We start from the raw sequence: 21,746 nt of genomic DNA on the forward strand, positions 1-21,746 counted from the left end.
ATAATAGTATTTGGTATCACCACTTTTATTCTTCAAGACTGAACTCTCTTTTTCTTTTGTCCTTTATTTGTCCAGTTTCCTCATTTTATCTTTAAGGACACATTGCACAGCATGCCAAGATATGCCAGGTTTTAGGTTTTTGGAAATCACCTTGTTTCAGCAAAAATGCAATTTTATTATCAAACTAAATTATCTTAGGTGTTTATGTATTTTAAATTGGTTCTTTCCCAAGTTGTCTGTTATCTGTAGACACAATACTAGTTAACCCTTGAGTTAGGTGCCATTCTTTCCTCGTGAATAAATTCATAGGTCAGTGATAAATGGCTTAACAAACATGCTTCAATCTAAAAGTCCTAAAGTCCAAAGGTTTGCGGATAGGATAAGGACAAAATGCTAGGTTTAAGAGTTTTTTGAGAGATTACGGGTAGCAGACTAGGAACATATAGAAGTGGGAAAATTTATGACATTGTTGATCAGAAACATCTGGACACCTGAAAAAAATCAACTTAATTACCTTCCCAGTGGTATATTACAACAATTTTTTTTCAACAGTTGTTAAAAATGAGCCTTCAGAACAGCTTCAGTGTTCATTGAGTCTGTATGTGTGTGTGCATAGCATCCATTAATTAAGATGAATTGTGGCTCTTTAAGAACGATGAATTGCATGCTTATGTGCATGTCCACCATCACCAACAACAAGACCTTTATTACTGACCCACTAATAACTAGTTTGTCATCTTATGTGGCACAACACATTCTGCCTGTACAGTTTACCATCCTCTGTCCAATTGCCCAGTGCCTAATTTATCATCTTAGTCCAGCATCAATACCAATTACCTGCCACAGTCTCTCACTTGGTCTGAAAGGAAATGGATTACTGAGAGCAAAAGAGACACAGAAAGAGAAGAGCCAGGCCAGCATGTAAGCGTGTTGAGATAAATCTGGTGAAAAGCGCACAGGGACATGTTGCACAGTGTGAGTGAGGCCTCAATGACTAACATTTATGATTTCCATTAAAGGTAAGAGACACAGATTATTTGAACAGGTGAGGGACTGTTATTATTTTGCTCCATCTCTCCCACACAGTACAATATCTTCTACCATATATCTCAAAGATCTTTCCCCATCTCTTCCTGCTGCACACTCCTCCTGCCAAGGCCCCTTCCTGATGATTTATACAGAGTCCTGAATGGTTGATCTTTATTCAGCAGGCCTTTGGGCAAGGCTGATAACTCCAAGGTCTCCCATCAATTTTGTACAGCGCTCCCACTGTGTTTGCTCTCAGCCACCCAATTTCTGTCTTTTCAAACCCAACCCAAAGAAATTTTACACTCTGTGTTAACTTTTTTTTTTGGTGCAGTGAATTTGCAATCAGTCTTAGAAGACATATGAGGTTGGATTAGTGTAGAAATGGCTGCAGCTCACAACTGGATTCACAGATCCCCTACAGCTCCTCAGTAGATTGACTAGAATAAATGTGAAGGGCAGTCTTGTAATGGGTGGACCGGTGCGAGAAAGAGATCAGTTGTAAAACTGCTGTTTGGGTAGCCTCTCTCTGAGGAGTGGAGTAAATTCTCCAACAGAGAAATGAAACTGTTTGTTTCATTTGACAACCAATTCTTTCTTAGGTGAAAATTATTTTTATTGGATTAAGAAATTTTACCTCAGCCATCAGATTTGTGTTTGTGTTTGTTTTTTTTGTTTTTTTAAATCTGGCTCTGTGAAATGGTGAAGCATCAACTATTTTTACTTCCCTGGACATGTCATGTCTTCAAACTTCCAGAGTTTGAAGCCAAATAGATTATTTCTAACAGACAAATTAGTACCTGGGGCTTTTTCTTTGGGTCTTACTTAACAAAGAATCTAAAAGATAACAAAATCAGACTCATAAAAGAAGAGTCACAGTACAGTATTTAAATAGTGGATTGTACCAAGAGTGAAAGAGATGGTTTACACAGCTTTAGTTACCGTGCTTAGTGGTGCAGTGGTTAATGTATTCGCCTAAAAGCAAAAGATCCTCCATTTGAGAATGAGAGGAGACATAGATCCCTGGGAGTGTTGTTTCAGGAAAGGCATATGACATAAAAATCAACAATGCAGATTCATCTACTGTGAGCAGCCAAATTGAGTTTTTAGTGATTCCTATGATGGTTTGCAGATGGTGGCACTAACAAAAAGTAGGGGCACCAAACTGGAGGTGGTAGAGCTGAAGATGTTAAGATTTCCTTTTGGAGTGACCATTATGGACAGGATTAGGATTGAGCATTGTAATGGGCAGAGGAGAGAGAGTGGATATAGTGGGCAAAGGATGTTAAATATGAAGCTGCCAGTCATGAAGAAAAGAGGAAAACCACAGAGAACATTTTTGAATGTAGTGAAAGAGGACAAGCAGAGGATTGGTGTGATAGAGGAGGAGGATGGGAGAGGCTGAGATGGAGGCAGATGAGGAGAGCGCTAAAGGAACAACAACTGAAAAATGAAAGCTGTGAAATAAATGTTGACAACAATATATCATACTGAAGGAACTGTGTAAAACAGGGTCTTTCAGCTCATTTTCTTCAAGCTTATAAGAACTTATAAAATACTGTTCAGCTGTGCTTTATGCTGTGAAGATGACCTACAGCAGTATATTTAACAAAACCATTCAAAGGTTTGTGGCTAATGAAATTTTTATCTTTAGGCGTTAACTTTATTGGTTTCACTGCCTTTCACTAAACTTATTGTGATTATTGTGAATCACACCTTTTATTTAAAGTTTATGCAGTTAGTCGTTACAGGAACACGATGCAGTGGTTCATGTGTAAAGCTTTAATAAAATAAGTAATGGCTGACTGGGTCTGTGTAAAGATTTCTTCAAAAAACAGTTACGTCGTGTGCTGTGGATTCTTGCTTATAACTCCTCTGTAAAATCGTTTTCTTAAATGGTTTTAGGTAAAATTTTGCATCTCTGTTTGTGAAGGTCCCCGACTCTTTCCAGTTTTTGCCATATCAATAATCATGTGTAAATACATCCATTTTTCCAGTTGTACAGGACTGTTTTTTTTCTGAAAATCTCATATCTGAATAGGTACTACTGAAAACATTCCTTAAATCCTGATGCATACACTAATTTCTTCTTCCTCTGTACTGCTTTGAGAGTTGTAGTGAACTATTAAGAGGCTGGCTCAGTGATTATTCACTAAGAAATACAAAAACTTCAAGCTCCGACAAAACAGTTGTCTGTGACCTCTACAATCTTTTTGGTGTATAATGTAAAGCCTCTTTCAGTTAGAGCAAATGACAGTCTTGACACGGTGTTTTAGTCTGCAACAGATTCTTTCAGATAATGGCAAAAGTTTGTGAAAGGTGTATTCACCTTATTGCTTTCTCCTCTGCAAAAGTTTCTCTTTATCTAGCGCTAAATCACAACAGTTCAAGTTCAAGACCCTACAATAATACAGAGAAAACACCAACAATCAGATGAACCTTACGAGCAAGCAATTTGGCAACAACAGAAGAGAAAACTCCCTTTTAACAGAAAGAAACCTAGAGTAGAACCAGGCTCAGGGAGGGGTGGGCATCTGCCTTGACTGGTTGGAGATGAGGGGAGGATGACAAACTGTGGAACAGAGCCAGTGATTAATAACAACTAAAGATTAAATGCAGAGTAAGAGCCACTATTGATCAGAAGAGTCGTTGCTGTATATCAAGTCTTATCAATTTCACAAAATGAGCATTAGTTAGAGTGAGAAACATCAGGGTCAAATGAATCATAAAAGTCACTACATAAAAGGTGAATGGTCAGTTGCCAGTCATTGCCCTCATGGAGCCAACAAAAGGAACTCATTGCAGCTTAATTAGATTGTAATTGACTTGATCAATCAATTACAATCTGGATATTTTTATGCTTTACATTGAACTTCTTTGTGGTTCCTTTAGATCTATATTGGTTTAAAAATTAACCAGTTTCTTTTTTTATGTTTTTGTGGCCTTCTGTCTAGTCTTTCAGTTTCTCCTCAGGACTACTTTTGTCTACTTTTGATTGCTGTACTCTAAAGAATTTTAAGCAATAATACTTTGTTTTCAGAGGAAACTATTTGATCTAATCTTACAGTATCTCACACATGTTATTGGTCTGGTAAATATTTGAAAGTCATACCTGTCCATAGTATCCAAAGTACAAGCTCACCAGAAAAGACTGCATTTTCCAGTCTTAGATATTTCACTGTTTCATTTTTCAGTATTGATCTTTTGATGAAGGCATGAATACAGAAGCATTTATGCTTTTAATAGCTGATGTTCAATCAAAAAACCACTTCTGCTAAAATATGTTTCTTGGAAAATCTATTTATGTGTTTAAAAAAAAGAGAAAGAAAACAAATGGAGTACTAAGCAACTACAAGTGGATGTGTTTTAATGCTCCACAATGGCTGTTTTGCTATTTTAAAGACACCGATTCAGATATGATCTAAAAATTTAACTAGTTGTTCCTTTGCTCAACATCTCAAAAAGCTTTTATGAATGTTGGCCTTGTAGTTTGTGCAGTCTTGCTGACAGACACTGCGGCACTAAAAAAATTACTCTGTCACTCAAACTAAGGCCTTTGTATGGAGACAAAAAGCTGTTTTGCTGAAGTTTGTGTAGGAAATTATTTGTCCTTTACTTGCATTGTTTCTCTTCTGTATTTTGTGGGGTAAAAATATGTTTGTTAAAATCTGTAAATCTTTCTTTTCTGTACTCTGTTTCTGATTGTCTGCTCATGTGTCTCCAGGGGGTGACATACTGCGGGGAAAGCTCTGCGAGCAGCCTGACCATGGCAAATGTTCCCTGGCACCAGGAAGTGGTCACCTTCGTTCAGCAGCTAGCTGACATGTTGCCTGAATATGAGATTGCCTGCGAACATGAGCACTCAAACTGTCTGCTCATTGCACACACCAAGGTAATAACTCCTACTAAGCCTCCAAAGGTTTGTACAAAACTACATAATGTAGCACATCTTAAGTTTTTGACAATTAAAGAATATTTGATACACAGTTATTATTTATTTGGAGTTTCTTCTCATCATTGATAATTACTTGGATCTCACAGGGATCCAAGTAATTCCACACATTTGATGCAATTAGTGTCAGTTCAAGGTTTTAAACTTATAGTAAGGTCTGTCACTTAATGTGAGGAAGATAATTGTCTAATTCTCGTGCTTTGCTCAAGATTATATGACTTTTTTTGACAGATAATCTAGAAAAGGTACGTTTTTAAACATTATTCCACAAGAAATTGATTTTCGGGAAGTTAATACCATCTATGCATCTGATGGAAAATTCTGATTCCTTGTAAAAACTATGAACTTGAAATTAATAAAAAAGTTTAATGTTATCATTAGACGATACATAATTCTCTGTAGTTTTCCAGACACACACCTTTTTATCTGTTTTCTCTTCTAAGGTTGTTTTCCAGGCAGCCCAGTGCAGGTTCATAGTTTTCAAATTGGCTTTTTGATTTTTATCTTGTTTCATAATTTATTTAGTTTAGTTTGCTGTCTTTTGAAAATGTCCAAGCATCAGCAGGAATTTACTTCTACAGAGGCAAACCCTCAAAAAAGTTCCAGTCAGTGTTGGGTTCTGCCAAGCCGACTGTCCATCAGCAGTTAATGAATGATGATTAATTGCCATCTTGGCTCTCTCTGACAGGAGAAATTCAAGGCAGCCAGCAAGCAAGTCACCCACACCTGCCTATCACAAAAACACATACACACATAGTAGGAACTCTGTTTGATGTACAGTCACAATTTATGGGAGTGCCAGTGCTCTTTATCCTCCTTTTTCCATTTTAGATTTTTTTCTTTCAGGTTGGGGGCAATGGTCCAAGTGTTTCTCTCTGTGGTGTGTTTGTTGACTCCTACTGCCGATTTCTTCTTTTCATTTAAATGCAATTGCTTGAAGCTCTCTCTCTCTCTCTCTCTCTATATATATATATATATATATATATATATATATATATATATATATTAGAGATGGCACGATACCACTTTTTTATGTCCGATACCGATACCGATATCATAAATTTGGATATCTGCCGATACCGATATGAATCCGATATAGTGTGTTTTTTAATCAATAAAACGTTTTTTTTTAATATCTTGCTGCATTTTGTATAAGTTTATACTCAAGTTTAAATAAATAACAACACTAAAGCTATTCTGTTATACCTGTATATAAAAAATACACTGCACCCAAAATATTTCATAGATCAGCAACACTGATCAATCTAATAAAGTTAAACCTACTCCATCCTCCCTATTCTGGTATTTTAAAGAGCACTTAGCAGAAATATTGAGCAACCTAACTAATAGGGTTGCAAACTCCCAGCAAAAGAAAATAGGGAACCACCCTCTTCCTCATGATGCTTAATCAATGTAATCAACTTTAATTTGATGCAGGGTGAATAAAATTCACAGAAATAAATTATTTTTCAGGAATAATTAAATAGATTCAACATCTTTCTTCAACAGAATTGCAGACTGCACAGATGGTTCCCAAAGGAAAAAGTACTACAGCTTACTAGGGTATATTAGACTTACAGTTACTATATACAGTAATGGACTTCTATACATTTTACATCAGATTAAAACTTTGGGTGTAAGATTCAGATAATTATCAAATAATTAAAAGCTAGATATTTTAAATGAGAATAAGAAAGAAAAGTATGTCTTTGTGCCCCCTTTTCCCTGTTCATGCCCTATCGGCCCCCCTGGCTAAACTTTGCTAGATCCGCCCCTGCACAGTTACCAGTCGTCAGCTACGTAGAAAAAGATCCTGGTGTAGAAAGTAATATTAAATAAATTCTAACAACAGCTTATCAAGCTTAATAGTGCTGCTGTTGTTCAGCCGCTAGTTTCCTCTTTCTGGTGCAAAGTGGGCCAAAAACTAAGACGAGAGACGGACTCGCAACGGAAAAGCCGATCAGCTGATCATTGATCAGTTTCACGATTGAAGTAGCAGCAGGAGAAAGAGAGAGAGAGAGAAGAGGCAGTCGCTCCATATATCGGTTGTTAAGCTTAACGTGGGAATGCTTTACAAACATTCAGAGATTAACTTACACACTTGCTTTACTTCTCTCTGAGATAACTTCCTCGGAGATGAAATGTTTGCTAGCAGGCTACAAATACACACAGCCGCGCTATCACGTGACCACACTGCTCCGCTGTGCTACGGTTATGAGCCGAGTTACGCCGTGTCGCAAGTTTTGTGAGGTGCTTTTTTGATATTTAATGGATCGGATTACATTTTTTATTTCTCTCCGATATCCGATCCAGTAATTTGGGTCAGTATCGGACCGATACCGATACGTAATATCGGATCGGTCCATCTCTAATATATATATATAACTGCATATACTGTAAACATCATATCTCTTGAGTCTTGGAAGATTTGAGATATGATTCTAAATAAGCTTTAGTTTCAGAAGTGCTGGCAGCATTGCACAAAGGATGGAGTGGATGGAAACGTTAGCCTGGCTACTGGTGACCATTCTTTTCCAGACTTGAATATCAGTAGCACTACTGATATATATATATATATAAACACACTTTTAATATGTGCACTGCACTAAGCAAATAGATCAGACACTTCCACTGAATAATTACTGCAGTGATTAATGTGTTTTGGCTGGCAACGGATCATTTAACCTTAACTGATGCAGTGAATAGCTTCTCATTTCTTAAAATACCATGATGGTGGTTGTGGAAAACATTGCATTTCTAAATGCTAAAATTGTTTATTTATGTGCTGAAAGTACTGAACTGAGTTAAGAACTGTCAAACACATTATTCAATCTTGAAAGTTAATGGTGAATGTTCATCTTTGTGGTAGAAATGTGGTCGAAAAGCATCTTGAATGATCATGATTGGACGTCACTTAAACATTTGGAAAAATCAGTAGAAAAACAGTAGAACTCGGAACTCAGTTCTACGGCGCGTTGTGAGGGGATTTCAAGGGATTGGGACTAAACACTTTAGCCTTAAGAAAACCACTTATCAATTACGCTAGTCATAAAAAAGGTTCAGTTGTTAAATAGCATAAAGTCTGGACTTTAGAGCAATGGAAAATGGTCATCTGGTCTGATAGGTCCAGATTTATTCTGTTCCTGACTGATGATCAGGGAAAGAGCTGGATGAAGTGATGGAGCCGTCATGCTCAGTGCCTACAGTACTAACCTGTGGGAGCATCATGATGCCAGGAGTCATAAGGCTCAAACTGTGAAATGGTGATCCAGGGAATAGGAGACATCGTTTTCACACAGATTAGCCAGCACAGAGTCCAGACTTTAATCCCAGTGAGAATCTCTAGGATTGTGCCGTGGTCCAGCTCTCCCACCAACAGCTAGATCCTGACAAAAAATTAATAAAACTCTGGATGGGAATATATATTGTAACACTACATAGGCTTATTGAAGCCATGCCACATATTGTAACCAATCATTAACTTGTCGGAGATGGCAATGAGGTGCAATGTTTATTTAACATTAGCAACAAATTATTAGGTCTGGGAATCTAGTGGACCTTGTAGTTCATCATATTATCATTAAGTTTCTAATGTTGTAGAAAGCAAAACATTAATTACACTGCAATACTTGTATATTCACTTGCAGGAGACGGTTTACATGTTTTATGTTTTCTCTTCAGAATCTGTTTCCATGTTATTTTTAACAGGAATAATAATATGATGCCATATCAGGCAGAAATAGTTTGGGGTGTTTTTTGCTGATTAGAATATTTTGGATGGATCTTAAAATGCGTACTCATGACACTGAATGTTAATAAAATGAATATGTTAAGATTGTCGTTCTGTTCTCAAATTCCATGTGAGGTTTATTGATAATTAGACAAGCGTTTTGACTTTATGGAGATAAACTGGAATGTAAAGCCATAGATGGTAAAAGTGCACAATAACTGTTCGCTGTTTGTGTCTTTTTATGTTTTTCTTCGGACACACTTGCGCGAGTATGTTGTTTCCTGTATCACACAGTCCATCTGTGTGTTTGTCTGTATCCACCTGAACTCACACATACTGAAAGAGTGTGAATATGTTTTTGTGTCTGTATTTAAGACCATACTGCAATTTATAAAACTGCCAGAGGGAAATTGGATTATTATAGGTTGTTATTTTTAATGAAACTAATGAGCAACGTTAATAAGAAACTGAATTATATCTTAGGTGGGATTAGCAAGAAAGGCAAGAAAAATCAAATATGGAAGCACTTCATTTTAAACTGATTGTGCATAAATACTATTCAAGGTTCAAATTTGAGCGACAAGTTAAAATACTCTGCTGTCAAGGACCATTAATTGAAAGGTCACCGCAGTAAGAGGAGTAATCCCTCAAATCCCTTGACCAAAAAGAGTCAGCTAAAGCCTTTTATTTATTCACCCTATGAAATCTAAAACTAATAATAATTCAACTTCATAGGAGATGATGATGATCACCATCATCTCTAAATATACCAAAGCAGCAGTTTAAAGCCAGTACCTGTCTTACATATATCTCTACAGTGCTCTCCAAAAGTGCCCTGAAGTCAGAGTGAAATGTTTCCTTTTGCTACTTTAAGCTTTTATTTCATGAGTAATTTCTCATGAAAACATAATGCAGTTTTTTGTTATGCTATTTAACAGTTAACTGTAAGTTGAAATGTGATTCAGCTGTTAACACGTGCTCAGAGCAGTGATAATTTTGACTGCAAATTTTGATTTAGTTTTAACTATAGTCTTTTGAATAAAACATCATTTCGTTTTAATCGACGAAATATAAGACTGTAGTAGGCTAAATATAAAGTTGATTTAGTTGACTAAAATGTAAAGTCTGAAAGTTTGTCATGCTTTTACTGGCATCAAATGTGAAATGTGTATGTCTAATCTTCTCTTCCACCCAAACGTTGACATTTTGCTGCATTTTTATGAAAAAACAGGGAGCATGTGAGCTAGTGGTACCATTTTCAAAAAATATCGGCGGTAAGTGAAATGTGTGCATCTGGTCTTTTTACACAAGTTAATTAGTTCTGATTGGATCTGGTCGCTCCAGAATATTTTCATCTCATTTTTATTTTTTGACCAAATTGTCAATGCATTTCATCAGTTTTTGGCCTTGTGTATTAGTTTTTATTTAGTTATCGTCCTAGTTATGGTCAGGAAATAAAGGTCCCTGACAAAGACTGTGACACAAATTATTGATCAGTGAAATTTACACCGTTTCAGTTGGTACTTTATAGACGAGTTCATCAATATTTATAGTTTTAGGCAGAAGAAAAGAAATCGCTATTGGTGCGCCAATGCCAAAGTGTGACTGGAGCAACTACATAGACCAAAGTAAAGAAATAAAAGGAAAATCCAAATTGAATGAAAACTTGAACCTCTGATTGAATGCCTCCCAGTTATTTCTGTGTAAATATTTACCAATGTGTGCGTGCTGGCACACTGCTGTCTTTGGGCATTCATCAATAATCCAGCAACTTTGGGAATTGAATTCACTTTGAGGTTCCTCTTGTGAATGAGACAGTTTTGCTTACAGGTCTTCAGGGTTTTGAATATCTTTGTGCAGCAGGAAGAGAAATCAGAATATGAATTCCTTCAGGTTTTATGTCACCTTACATAACAGCAGAATTTAATATGCATCACAGGGAAGCACATCAGTCTCATTTTGTGGGTGTGTGTGTATGAGTGTGTCTATTTCTCTATAGCAACTAGCAATAGATCCTCCTTGCACTGACACATCATCATCATTAGTTACTTTTCAACTGCTGGGATCCTCCCATAGCTGGGCATTTCTTTCTCTTTGAATCTCTGCCTCTCTCATCCATCGTTTTACTTTTCCTGCCACCCTTTTTTCTCTTTTATCTCTTCTCTCCTTCCCTTCCCCCAACTTTTCTGTTATTTTCAGTCTTCTTTCATCCTTCTCGGTTTCATTTGTCTAAGAGCACGGTGCAATGAAAAAACAGTTGAGACCCAACCTTGTTTTTATGAAAGGTGAGCTGACTTGCACATCAGTGCTTTCACTAGACTTGTTTAGTTTTTGTTTCAAAGCCTAAATTAAGTCAAACCTTACATCAAATGTTTGAACGTTTATTATAAATGTAGGAACAAAAACATCCTTGTCCCTTCTGGGCTGCTGTATGTGTTACATGTGCCTGCATAGAGATGTATTTTTCAAAGATCTTGAGTCTACTTTTAATACAAATTATGCCAGGTACATTGCAGAGTATGTCTCCTCAATATTTCTATCTTTGGTTTTGCAAGTTTTCAACCAGTTTAATGACAGTGCTGTAGTCTTTTGACATTTCTGTGATCCATCTCACAAAGTGAGATATTTTAACTATCTGCCCTGAAGCTATCATTTGATTGCTTTTATAAAAGGTTGTTTTTGCACCGGGCTGTGTAAAGCACTCAGCGTGGTAGTGCATTGGTAACCTGTACGTGCTATGAAGAGCTGTGTTTGTTTCTGGTGCTTTTGCTCTTTTAGCCCCACAACAAAGTTGAATTTTAAATCTCTACAAAGCATTTCTTTGTAGATAGGTGTTAAAATTGTTCACTCCAATTATTATCGCTGCATCTCATGTATAATTTTTTTATTTAAATTTAAGCGTTTTTCTTTCTGTGATTAACTTCTGCTGTTTCCTTTCTGTTCAAGATAACTTTTTAACATATTAGCATTTGACATTTACATGGCTTATATCAGGCTACACACAGGACTGCACACAAATGCCTCTCCTGGTTGAATACCTCCCACCGCAAAGCCAAAGAGCTACGTAAATCCAGCATAACTTGGAAGAGTTGTATTTTTCCCTCTACTCAGAACACTGTGTTTATTTTGAGTTTACTGTACCTCCAGTTGATTATAATCTATAGACAGAGAAAAGCTGGAGCGGTCAGTTGCTGAGAGCTACAGCTCAGCGACATGTTCTGACATGAAAGTAGCTCATTTAGTTAGTTAAAACCGCTGGGTGCCTTGTTCTCCTCTAAGACGGCACAGCTTTGCTCTCACAGAGACAGTAATTGTTTACTGACATGCCAGCTAAACAAATATAGTCCTTCCTCATTACAACAAACATCGACTCCCAACAGGTGATGCTTCCATTATTTTGACTCTTCTTGGGCTTCATTAGAAGTGGCAAAGAGATTTTCTCTAATGACCTACGAAGGCACTGGGTCATTGACAGGCTAACGTTCAAAAGCCATTTTCCCTCAGTGAGGCATCATTAGTCTTTAAAGGGGCAAATCAGCATTCATGAGTAAAAAAGAAATTCATCAAGTTGCTATCTTTTTTTTCTTTTTAGAAGAAAGTCAGTGATGTGATGTTACTTTCTTTTCCACTTGTTTATGAATAAAGGGGTAGGAGCAGTTTGGTGCGTGAAAAATTTAAAGTGGTGAGCCCAAGTGGGGGTCAGGCTAAAGCAACAGTGAACCTGAAACAAATTTTAAATGCTAAAAGCACAATGTTTGTCCCCAGTGACAACATGGTGACATTTTGCATCCAGTTACAGCTTATAGAAAACTTCCAAGTCTTCAGGGACCACTTTGAAATTCAAGCTTTGCTGTAGAGTTTGCTATAAATAGCATCAAACTTCAGAGAAGTTTGGTTTATATAACACACGCTTGCTTCTTTGCCTGCCCCCTGTTTCTTTTCAGTCTTTCCCACCTTTTCTGATACCCAGGAAAACATCGTATTGTATCAACTAGAGAGCACTGGTGCATGCTGGGAAAGTAGAGGTCACGCTCTTCACCCACTGTGCTCGTCAGGGAAAACAGGCAGGCTTAGCGAATAATGATGGAGGCTCTTCCCTCACTGTCAAACACACAAGCTGTTCTCTCTTTCCCTGGTAGTTTGTGTGCCCCACTCAATAAACACACACACACACACATATTCTTTCTCCACGCTCCCCTGCCCATTTATCTCTGCTCTTTTTTTCTCTTTAGTGAGATGGATGGCAAATTGGGTGGCGAAGAAAGAAGCAGTGATTGATAAAACAAGTGATGGGATTGGAAGGGAAGTGGTGGAGTTGATGAATCCCACACCATTTAAAGAAAGGCTCAACTTCTAGCCAGTGGTGAATGTGGAGGAAGAAGCTCTTTAATTCACACCTGTGAATTCTTTATTGTTGAATTCACAGCACACAACACCCTTTGTGTTTGTGTGGTAATTTGCTGAGAGCCTTTGCTTTCTGCTTTGCTTCAGTTCCACTGAAATATCCTATAGATATGAAATATGTGCATCTCTTTCATGAAATGACAGATGCATGAAATTTGATGGGTGATATTATTTTCTGATACGGAAACGGCTGACATCAGTGGACATGGTGTCAGGTGGCCGTCTCCTTAAATTAGTGTTGAATTGCAAACAGCCTTAGCAAAAGATTTGCAAAAGCACAGATCCCTAAACTCTACTTGGATTACTGCTTGTTGCTCATCTGCAACCTTGTTTCTCTGTCTTTTTGTTTCTGTGGTTTTAGTTCAAGGTGGATGGCGAGTGGCGGACATGGATCGACTACGAACGCTTTCAGGAACTGGTCCAAGCCTATGATGAGAGTGAAGGACAGCAGACTTTCTCTGCCTTGGACTACGTAGCCAAGACTCCCAGCTGGGCTCTGTTTGGAGCCCAAGAACAAGGTTTCGACCCTGCTGAGACACGTTTCCAACGACGCAACAAAAGCAAAGACATCTCAGGATGCTGATAGATGAGTGAGCGAGAGAAACCAGACAGAGGTAGAGTTACTATAGTAAGCGCCAATACTTAAATAAAAACCTGAAAATTTGGGGTTTGTTGTTTTTATTGCTATCCTCTTGGAGCTTCAGAGTTATTTGTGTGTCTGTATGTCCACAGCTGCCTTCCTTGTCATGTGGACTCCCTGGTTTAATTTCTCTTATATTTCATTTCTTTTGACATAACCTCTAAAATCAGTCATGGACCAGAAGAAATTTACTCACTCCTATTTTCTAGGAATTTGCCGGAACATCAGGTTATTGCTTCTTTTTCTTCATAGATGTGCCTAGATCTTTAAAATACCCCACTTTTTGAAATTATTATTATAAATATGAATGGCATTGATCCTTGTAATAAGGCAGTGGCAATATTTTACTTTGTTGAAGCCATTGACAGGTTTTTCGCACGATCTCATCTTCATTTCTAAAGCTTTTAAATCCAGGTTTTAGTAATGCAACTGCACAGCACAGGACAAGATTAGCAAATAAGGAGTAGTGCCTATATTTCTCCTTATGTTGTCCTTGGGAGCGCCGCATCTTTCCCGGGCACCTTTGCTCTTCCTCCTACTCATTAGGACTGTGGTTGTTTTTATTTAGAAGGAAAAGAGTTGAGCAGTGAGAAAAGAGCATCAAGGCTGCACCTCCATGGGAGAGTCTTTTTACAGCACATGCTTCTTGATGCTCTCTTTTTTTCCAGTTTTCTTCCAATGCATTGCATTCTCTCTTTTCTCGCATTGTCACCTTTGACTGGTTTCAGCACTTCGTATCTGGATGATAGAAAATATGTAGCTTTTCAAACATATGATGTGAACTGCTTTATTAAAAACAAAATCATGTGTTTGAAGTATTTCAGGACCGCAGTCATAAAAAAAGTCAACATTTTGTGTTTGATCATTTGAGTTAAACTAAGAAATGTTTAAAATGTTTAATATGATAAAGCAGGCATGGTTCTCTCACTGTTTTACATCAAAAACTCAGAATCTTAGTCTATAACAGGTCATAGCTTAATTTAAACAACACTGGGTACAAAGATGAACCAGATAAAGGTTCAAGTTTAGATTGGATTGGTACTGAAATGTTGCTTTTTGCTGGTTAAATTCATATTTACCATCAAATGTTTGTCATGTCAGAACAATGCAGAACCTCTACTAGTTTGTTATTCAGTCCATATGTAAAAAAAAAACTTTTCTTACATGGATGAAAATCTACAGAATCACATGAATTTGGTTTGTTTTCTCAGGTCTCTGATGTGGCGGTGTGTTAATGTATCACTGTAATAAATGTCTTTGCAATAAAGTTCTTTCTCATTCGTGAATTTCATACAGTTCAACGTGATCTTAAAGCAAATAACAATAACTTACTGTACTTCTTGCAGATTTTTGTTGACTTTTTACTTGCGGCACTGAGAAGTTGACATTTTAACAAAGGAATGATTGTGGCAAAAGCTTTCTTGGCTGCACTTAGAGGCCACAAGGAGAGCACTAACCGAACAAAAGTGATTCAGACATACAGTAGCCCCTTTTTAAAATTTCTACATGTAACTTTGGCACTTCAGAAATAAAAATATTAAAGGTGATGGTAGTGGTGAGTTAGGCATTTTTACAAACACATTATCCTCTACAGAAAACTTGCATTATATCTACAGTATTGTGCAAAGGTTTTAAGCCACCCTTCATTTCTTTACATTAATAAATAGAAAAAATGCTATGTATTTTTGGGGACTTTCATTTTTTATTTTTATTATTTTTTTGTTATGTGTAGACACAAAACTAATTTGTCTCATGAGTTTATTGGCTTTTTTATGCTTGAATGATTCATAGATAAGTGTTAAGTGGCTTAACACAGCGGTCCCCAACCTTTTTTGCGCCACGGACCGGTTTATGCCCAACAATATTTTCAGGGACCGGCCTTTAAGGTGTCGCGGATAAATACAACAAAATAAAACTAGTACTGGTACCGAAAAAAAGAAGATTTATTCATAACACACGTGAAAAGACCCAGAAAAACCGAGTTAACGATAAAAACGATAACAAAATAACGCTGAAAACCGATAAAAACCCTGAAAACCATACATTTCACACCTGAGCCTCAACTCTCGCGGCCCGGTACCAAACGACTCACGGACTGATACCGGTCTGAGGCCCGGGGGTTGGGGACCGCTGGCTTAACAAACAAGCAAAAAAAAAAACCAAAACAACAACAATCCTTTAAAAATCGTCAGCTTCAAGGACTGGATTGAAAATGAGTCAAAAAGCAGCAGTGTCCAAAATCTGGGTACTGGGGAGCTATTGCTTCAGACCACTTCAAAATAAATTAGAAGCAAGGGACATAAAACTCACGGTGGCATTCAGCTGTTCAGAAATTGTGTTCTTTTCAAAATCCTGTGTGTCTCATTTTTTAGTCCACAAGGTGTGGAATAATTTATATAAACTGTGAGTCTTCGTGCAGTTGGAAGTTGTTGGAAGTTGGAGCTGTAGTATTGTTAGGTTTTTAAGATTACATATGGCCAGGTTGGGCATAAAGTCACTATTTAGCTATTTCTAAGAAAGCAGGGCTTCATAGTTCCTGCTGATGCAAGAAAGGTTGAGATTCTTGAGTGTGGAGATAAACTGAAAGGTTAAATAAGTAGAGCTGCATGGCTTCGTCTTTATTTCAGTCTGCAATTACCACAGACAAAAGAAAAGAAAGCTGTCTGGTTGTCTACTTCTATATAAGAGTAGGTGGATGGCTCTACCGCAGATAATAGCATTTTTTTTTCTTTCATTTTGCAATCAACAAGAAGCAATTCCTTCCTCTTCCTCATCCTCTTTCTTTAAATAGTGGGGCACATATCAAAAATAGCTGTAAAACATTAATAAGCACCAGTAAATTGTAATCGATATATACTGTCCTTCACAAAGTTGAGGTAAAAATGCCATACGTGACTTTTAATCCGAATGTATGTAAAGCATGAGAGCACATTGCAAATTTACACAGTTATTTCTGGCTTTATTGGTTTAACTGTACCTGTCTCTGTAGTTTATAGTGAAATGTCAGAAGCATCTCAGACACGTCAGGAGTGGGAATCTATAAAGAATCATCAGTCAGGTAAGCGGAAGTGACGGTCAAGGTAAGCGACTCATGTTGTAACTGACGTCAGACGCCGGAGATTTTGGCGCAAAAATTAAAGCAAATGGTAGTTTAGATTTGAACAAATTTCTTTAAGCTTCAGTATTACCAAATACACTTATCAATTGTCTCATAACTAACAATATTTGTCTAAATAATCTCCAACACCCTGGAGAACAACGGGGAGAGTTTAGAGGCTCTCCAAGATTATATTGATCAGTGCTTTCAGGATCTCGTGATGAAGAAGGCCCAGAGTGCAGCTTCCCCGGCCAAATCTGAGACGACGCCGTCGTCGAAAAGACAACGCCCGGCAGATTCCCCCGGCACAACATCGCCAGCCGGCAAAGATATTGCCAACATACTGGAGTCAATCGACAAGCGATTGTACAGTTTCGACGCAAGGCTGTCCCTGGTGGAGATTCTTCACCGGGAATTTAAATGCTTGCGAGAATCCCTGGAGTTCAGCCAGCAGCAAGTGGAAACGCTCGCTGCTGAAAATGCCACGCTAAGGGAGTCGGTGAAATCTCTCACAGAAAATGTTACCCAGCTCAATAGAGAAAATAAAAAAATGAACAAAAGAAATGGTTATTAATCTACAAGCTCGTAGCATGCGTGATAATCTAGTATTTTCTGGTATTCCAGAAGCCGCTGGAGAGGACGCGGAGACCACAGTAAAAAGCTTCAAAACCCACCTGAAGCTGCCAGAAGACACGGTGAAGAACATCGTCTTCGATAGGGTGCATCGCCTCTGCCCCATTCGGGCTACGGCCGGGAGACCACGTCCTATCATGGCCAAATTCGGCCACTTCAAACAAAAGCAACATGTGAAAAGCCGCGGCAGGGAATTAAAAGGAACGGACTTCAGCGTGAACAATCAGTTCCCCAAAGAGATCCTGGAACGACGCAGGGTCATCGTCCCAATTCGATGCGGCTTCATCCAGAAAGGCTCCCGCGCTGTCATTGCTGTGGACCGGCTGTACGTGGATGGACAGCTCCACCGCGACCCCAACATCACTCCGTGGCTGTATTAACTTCAGACCAGATAAGAATCCGCTACACCCTTTCCCTATCCACTCACACTAACTTGCATTAACATCTGTTTAACTTACCGATTAAGATCAAATCGCATCTTAAGTGTGATTTCATAGCAGTATTAACACCGTCACTTTCCGTCAGTGATTTAATTGGAATGTTTACGTTTTCTTTTCTCTCTTCTCGTTTTTTTCTCTCTTTTCCCCCTCTTGTTTTTATGCTGCTCACCCTTGTCCTTGGTTTCTTTCTTTATTTCTTTCACTGCTTCGATCACCTGCTTCCACACTCATCCACAAACAACATCATTTATTTCGACACTTACTCACCGCACGATCACGCACAGTCATGCGCTCAACGGCAGCACATTTACATCAGTCAGACAGCGCACACAGACCTACAGGATACACACACTTAAGCCAAGCATACTCATATTAGTAAATATGCAAACACATAGTCAGACTCAGGGAGCATCTCGCCACACATTTTTTTCTCTCTCTCCCTCTCCTTATTTATGAACAAGTGATGTATTCTCTCCACCTGTCTAAGCAACACACACAGAGTACACCCCTAGTTATGCACAGACATCTATGGGTGCACTAAGATTCGTTACATGGAATGTAAATGGAGCTGGCTCCAGAGAAAAGAGGTTAAAAATATTTAACCAACTCAAAAAACTACAGGCAGATGTTGTCCTTTTACAAGAGACCCACAGACCTCTTAGAGGTTCGAATGAACTTAAAACACCTGAGTTTCCTAATGTGTTCTCGGCTTGTTATAATTCTAGACAAAGGGGAGTAGCAATTTTAATCCATAAAAAAATTAATTTCACAGTACTCGATACAGTTATAGATCCAGAGGGCAGATTCTTAATCATTAAACTATCTATACTTGATAAAAAGCTATGTATTGTAAGTGTATATGGTCCAAATGTTGATGATCCCTCATTCTTTCACGGTTTTTTCAGTGCACTCTCTGAACACTTAGATGGCACACTTGTGCTTGGAGGCGACCTCAACCTTGGACTGAATGAAGAAATGGATAGGCTCAATACAGCAGGAACTCAGCGTAATTGGCAGTCCACAAATATAATCAAACAATGTATGAGCGACTTTGGTCTTTGCGATGCATGGCGCTCCCTTCACCCCACCAGTAAGGAATATACTTTTTTTTCACATGTTTATCACTCCTACTCTCGTCTGGATTATTTTTTGGTCAGCAGCTCACTGCTGAGTGACGTTTCAGACACTGAGATTCACCCTATAGCTGTCAGCGATCATGCTCCTGTATCTTTAACACTAATGCACAAGAATAATACTATGCCAAGTAAAAACTGGAGATTTAATACATCACTGCTTAAAGATGAAGACTTTATTAAATATTTTAAAAAAGAGTGGACTTCATATTTAGACTTTAATGACACTCCCGGAACATCAGCTTCTGTTTTATGGGAAGCAGGGAAAGCTGTGATGAGAGGTAAAATAATTTCTTTCTCATCACATAAAAAGAAAAAAGAAAACAAAAATATTCAGGAATTAGAAAAAACCATCAAATCACTAGAAGAAGCCTACGCGTCCCACCAAGATCAGGAAACATTGAACAAAATACGCAAAACAAAACTAGAATTAAATGAGATAATTGATAAAAAAAAAAAAATTCTTAGTACAAAGACTACGCTTACAAAATTATGAACATAGTAATAAATCCGGTCAATTTCTAGCAAACCAGCTAAAAATAAATAAAGAAAAAACAACTATATGTGCTGTTCAAGATTCATCTGGGAACACAATATATGAACCGAAACAAATAAACAACATTTTCAGGGATTTCTATAAAACGTTGTATTCACCACAAATAAACCCATCTAAAAAGGAAATTGATCAGTTTTTAGACAACATAACTCTCCCAAAATTATTAGACTCTCAAGCAATGGCACTGGATGTGCCACTGACATCAGGTGAACTCCAGGAAGCCCTGATAAGTATGTCCAATAATAAGGCTCCAGGTCCAGACAGCTTTCCTGCAGAATTCTACAAAGAATTCTGGACGATTCTAGCACCAGTTTTTTACAGAACGTTGTTAGAAATCAAAGAAAAGGGCAGACTTCTTCAAATATGAATTCTGCAAACATTAATCTCCTGCTAAAACCAGGCAAAGACCCTGTATATCCCTCAAGCTATCGTCCAATATCCCTTATTAATGTAGACCTCGAAATAATCTGCAAAGCTCTCTCGAAGAAACTAGAGAAAATAACCCCCCTCTTAATTCATCCTGACCAAACTGGTTTCATAACAGGTAGGCACTCATCAACAAATACACGTAGATTACTTAATTTGATAGACTACTCATACAGTAAAAACCTTGAAACTACAATATTTTCCTTAGATGCAGAAAAAGCGTTTGACAGAGTTAACTGTAAATTTCTATTTGCAACTTTACACAAATTTGGTTTTGGATCTTCTTTCATCAACTGGTTAAAAATATTATATAATTCCCCAACAGCTTGTGTCAGAACAAATGACCAGACATCCTCCAGCTTATGTCTCCTGAGGGGCACCAAGCAGGGATGCCCACTCTCCCCTTCACTGTTTGCAATTTTTATCGAACCACTAGCAGCAGCAATTAGACAGAATTCAGCAATTAAGGGCATAAAATGGAAGAACGTGGAACATAAAATCAGCCTTTATGCTGATGATGTGTTACTCTTTCTCCAAAATTCACAAACCAATATCTCTGGGGTGATTGAATTGATAAACTCTTTTGCAAGAATATCAGATTACTCAATTAACTGGTCAAAATCTACAGTCCTTCCGATTAATTGCTGCTTCCATAATTCCTCTTCTACTCCACTGCAATCGGGAAATATAAAATATTTAGGTATTAATATTTCTCCCAAGCTTGCAGATCTAACTAAATTAAACCATACCCCACTTTTAAAGAAAGTAGAAGGTGATCTGGCTAGATGGAAATGTCTACCCATATCACTCATGGGAAGGGTTGCTGCTATAAAAATGATGGTATTACCAAAAATAAATTATTTATTCTCAATGATCCCAACTAAACCGCCGCAAGATTGGTTCAGATCTCTAGATTCATATATGTCCAAATTCCTTTGGAAAAATAAGCCCCCACGTATAAGCTTAAAAACACTACAAAAGACCAAGGATAAAGGAGGATTAGAACTACCTAACTTTCAGCACTACTTCTTAGCCAACAGGCTTCAGTTTATCTCAGGATGGCTAAAACATACCCTCTTAGATGAACCTTGGCTAGATGTAGAACAAGCATTTTGCAATAATCTAGAGATTTCAGATCTACCATTTATCAGCTCAAACATCCAACGACATGAATGCTTCAAAAGCATCAACATCAGCTCTTCTCTGACAGCATGGTGGGAGTTTCTGAAGTTGACAGAGTCTTCATTAATCCCATGCAAACGTACACCTATCTGGAACAACCCTGACATATTACAAAACAATAATATGATAAACTTTTCAGATTGGAGTGGTAAAGGAATCAAATATGTAGAACATATACTAGAAGGAACAGAATTTATTTCATTTGACAGACTAGTTACACAATACGGGATCAACAAGAAAAGATTTTTAGAATATCAACAAATTAAATCCATAATAAAAAAGAAATTTAAACCGGGTCAAGTTGAACTACAAACACCACCAAGTGTGGTTCAATTTCTTACTCTTAAAACCCCCAAATTACTATCCAAAATATACAGAATGCTTTCTAAAACAGATGAATCAATATCACTTCCTATTGCAAAATGGGAAGCGGATTTATCAGTTAACTTAGACCAAAACTTCTGGTCTCAGATTTGCTTAAAAACCTTTCATCTAATCAGAAATCCCAGTCTTCAATTAATTCAATA

General features: G+C 37.7%; 1 protein-coding gene across 3 annotated transcripts in view; it reads left to right on the top strand.

Annotated features, from left to right (window-relative positions):
• tyw1 (tRNA-yW synthesizing protein 1 homolog (S. cerevisiae)) overlaps window positions 1-21,117 on the top strand; it is a 66,002-nt gene extending 44,885 nt beyond the window's left edge. For 2 of the 3 annotated variants that reach the window (XM_085130940.1, XM_085130939.1), the window contains 2 exons: window positions 4,751-4,918; window positions 13,474-21,117. In XM_085130940.1, the coding sequence (XP_084987066.1) occupies window positions 4,751-4,918; window positions 13,474-13,695 (390 nt within the window). In that variant the 3' untranslated portion in view covers window positions 13,696-21,117. Of the gene's footprint in view, window positions 1-4,750; window positions 4,919-13,473 lie in introns of those variants that run through there. The other variant, XM_085130941.1, reaches the window with a different exon arrangement.
• The last annotated feature ends 629 nt before the right edge of the window (window positions 21,118-21,746 follow it).

Source organism: Neolamprologus multifasciatus, chromosome 14, assembly GCF_963576455.1.
Source record: "Neolamprologus multifasciatus chromosome 14, fNeoMul1.2, whole genome shotgun sequence".
In the NCBI taxonomy this organism is placed as follows: domain Eukaryota; kingdom Metazoa; phylum Chordata; class Actinopteri; order Cichliformes; family Cichlidae; genus Neolamprologus; species Neolamprologus multifasciatus.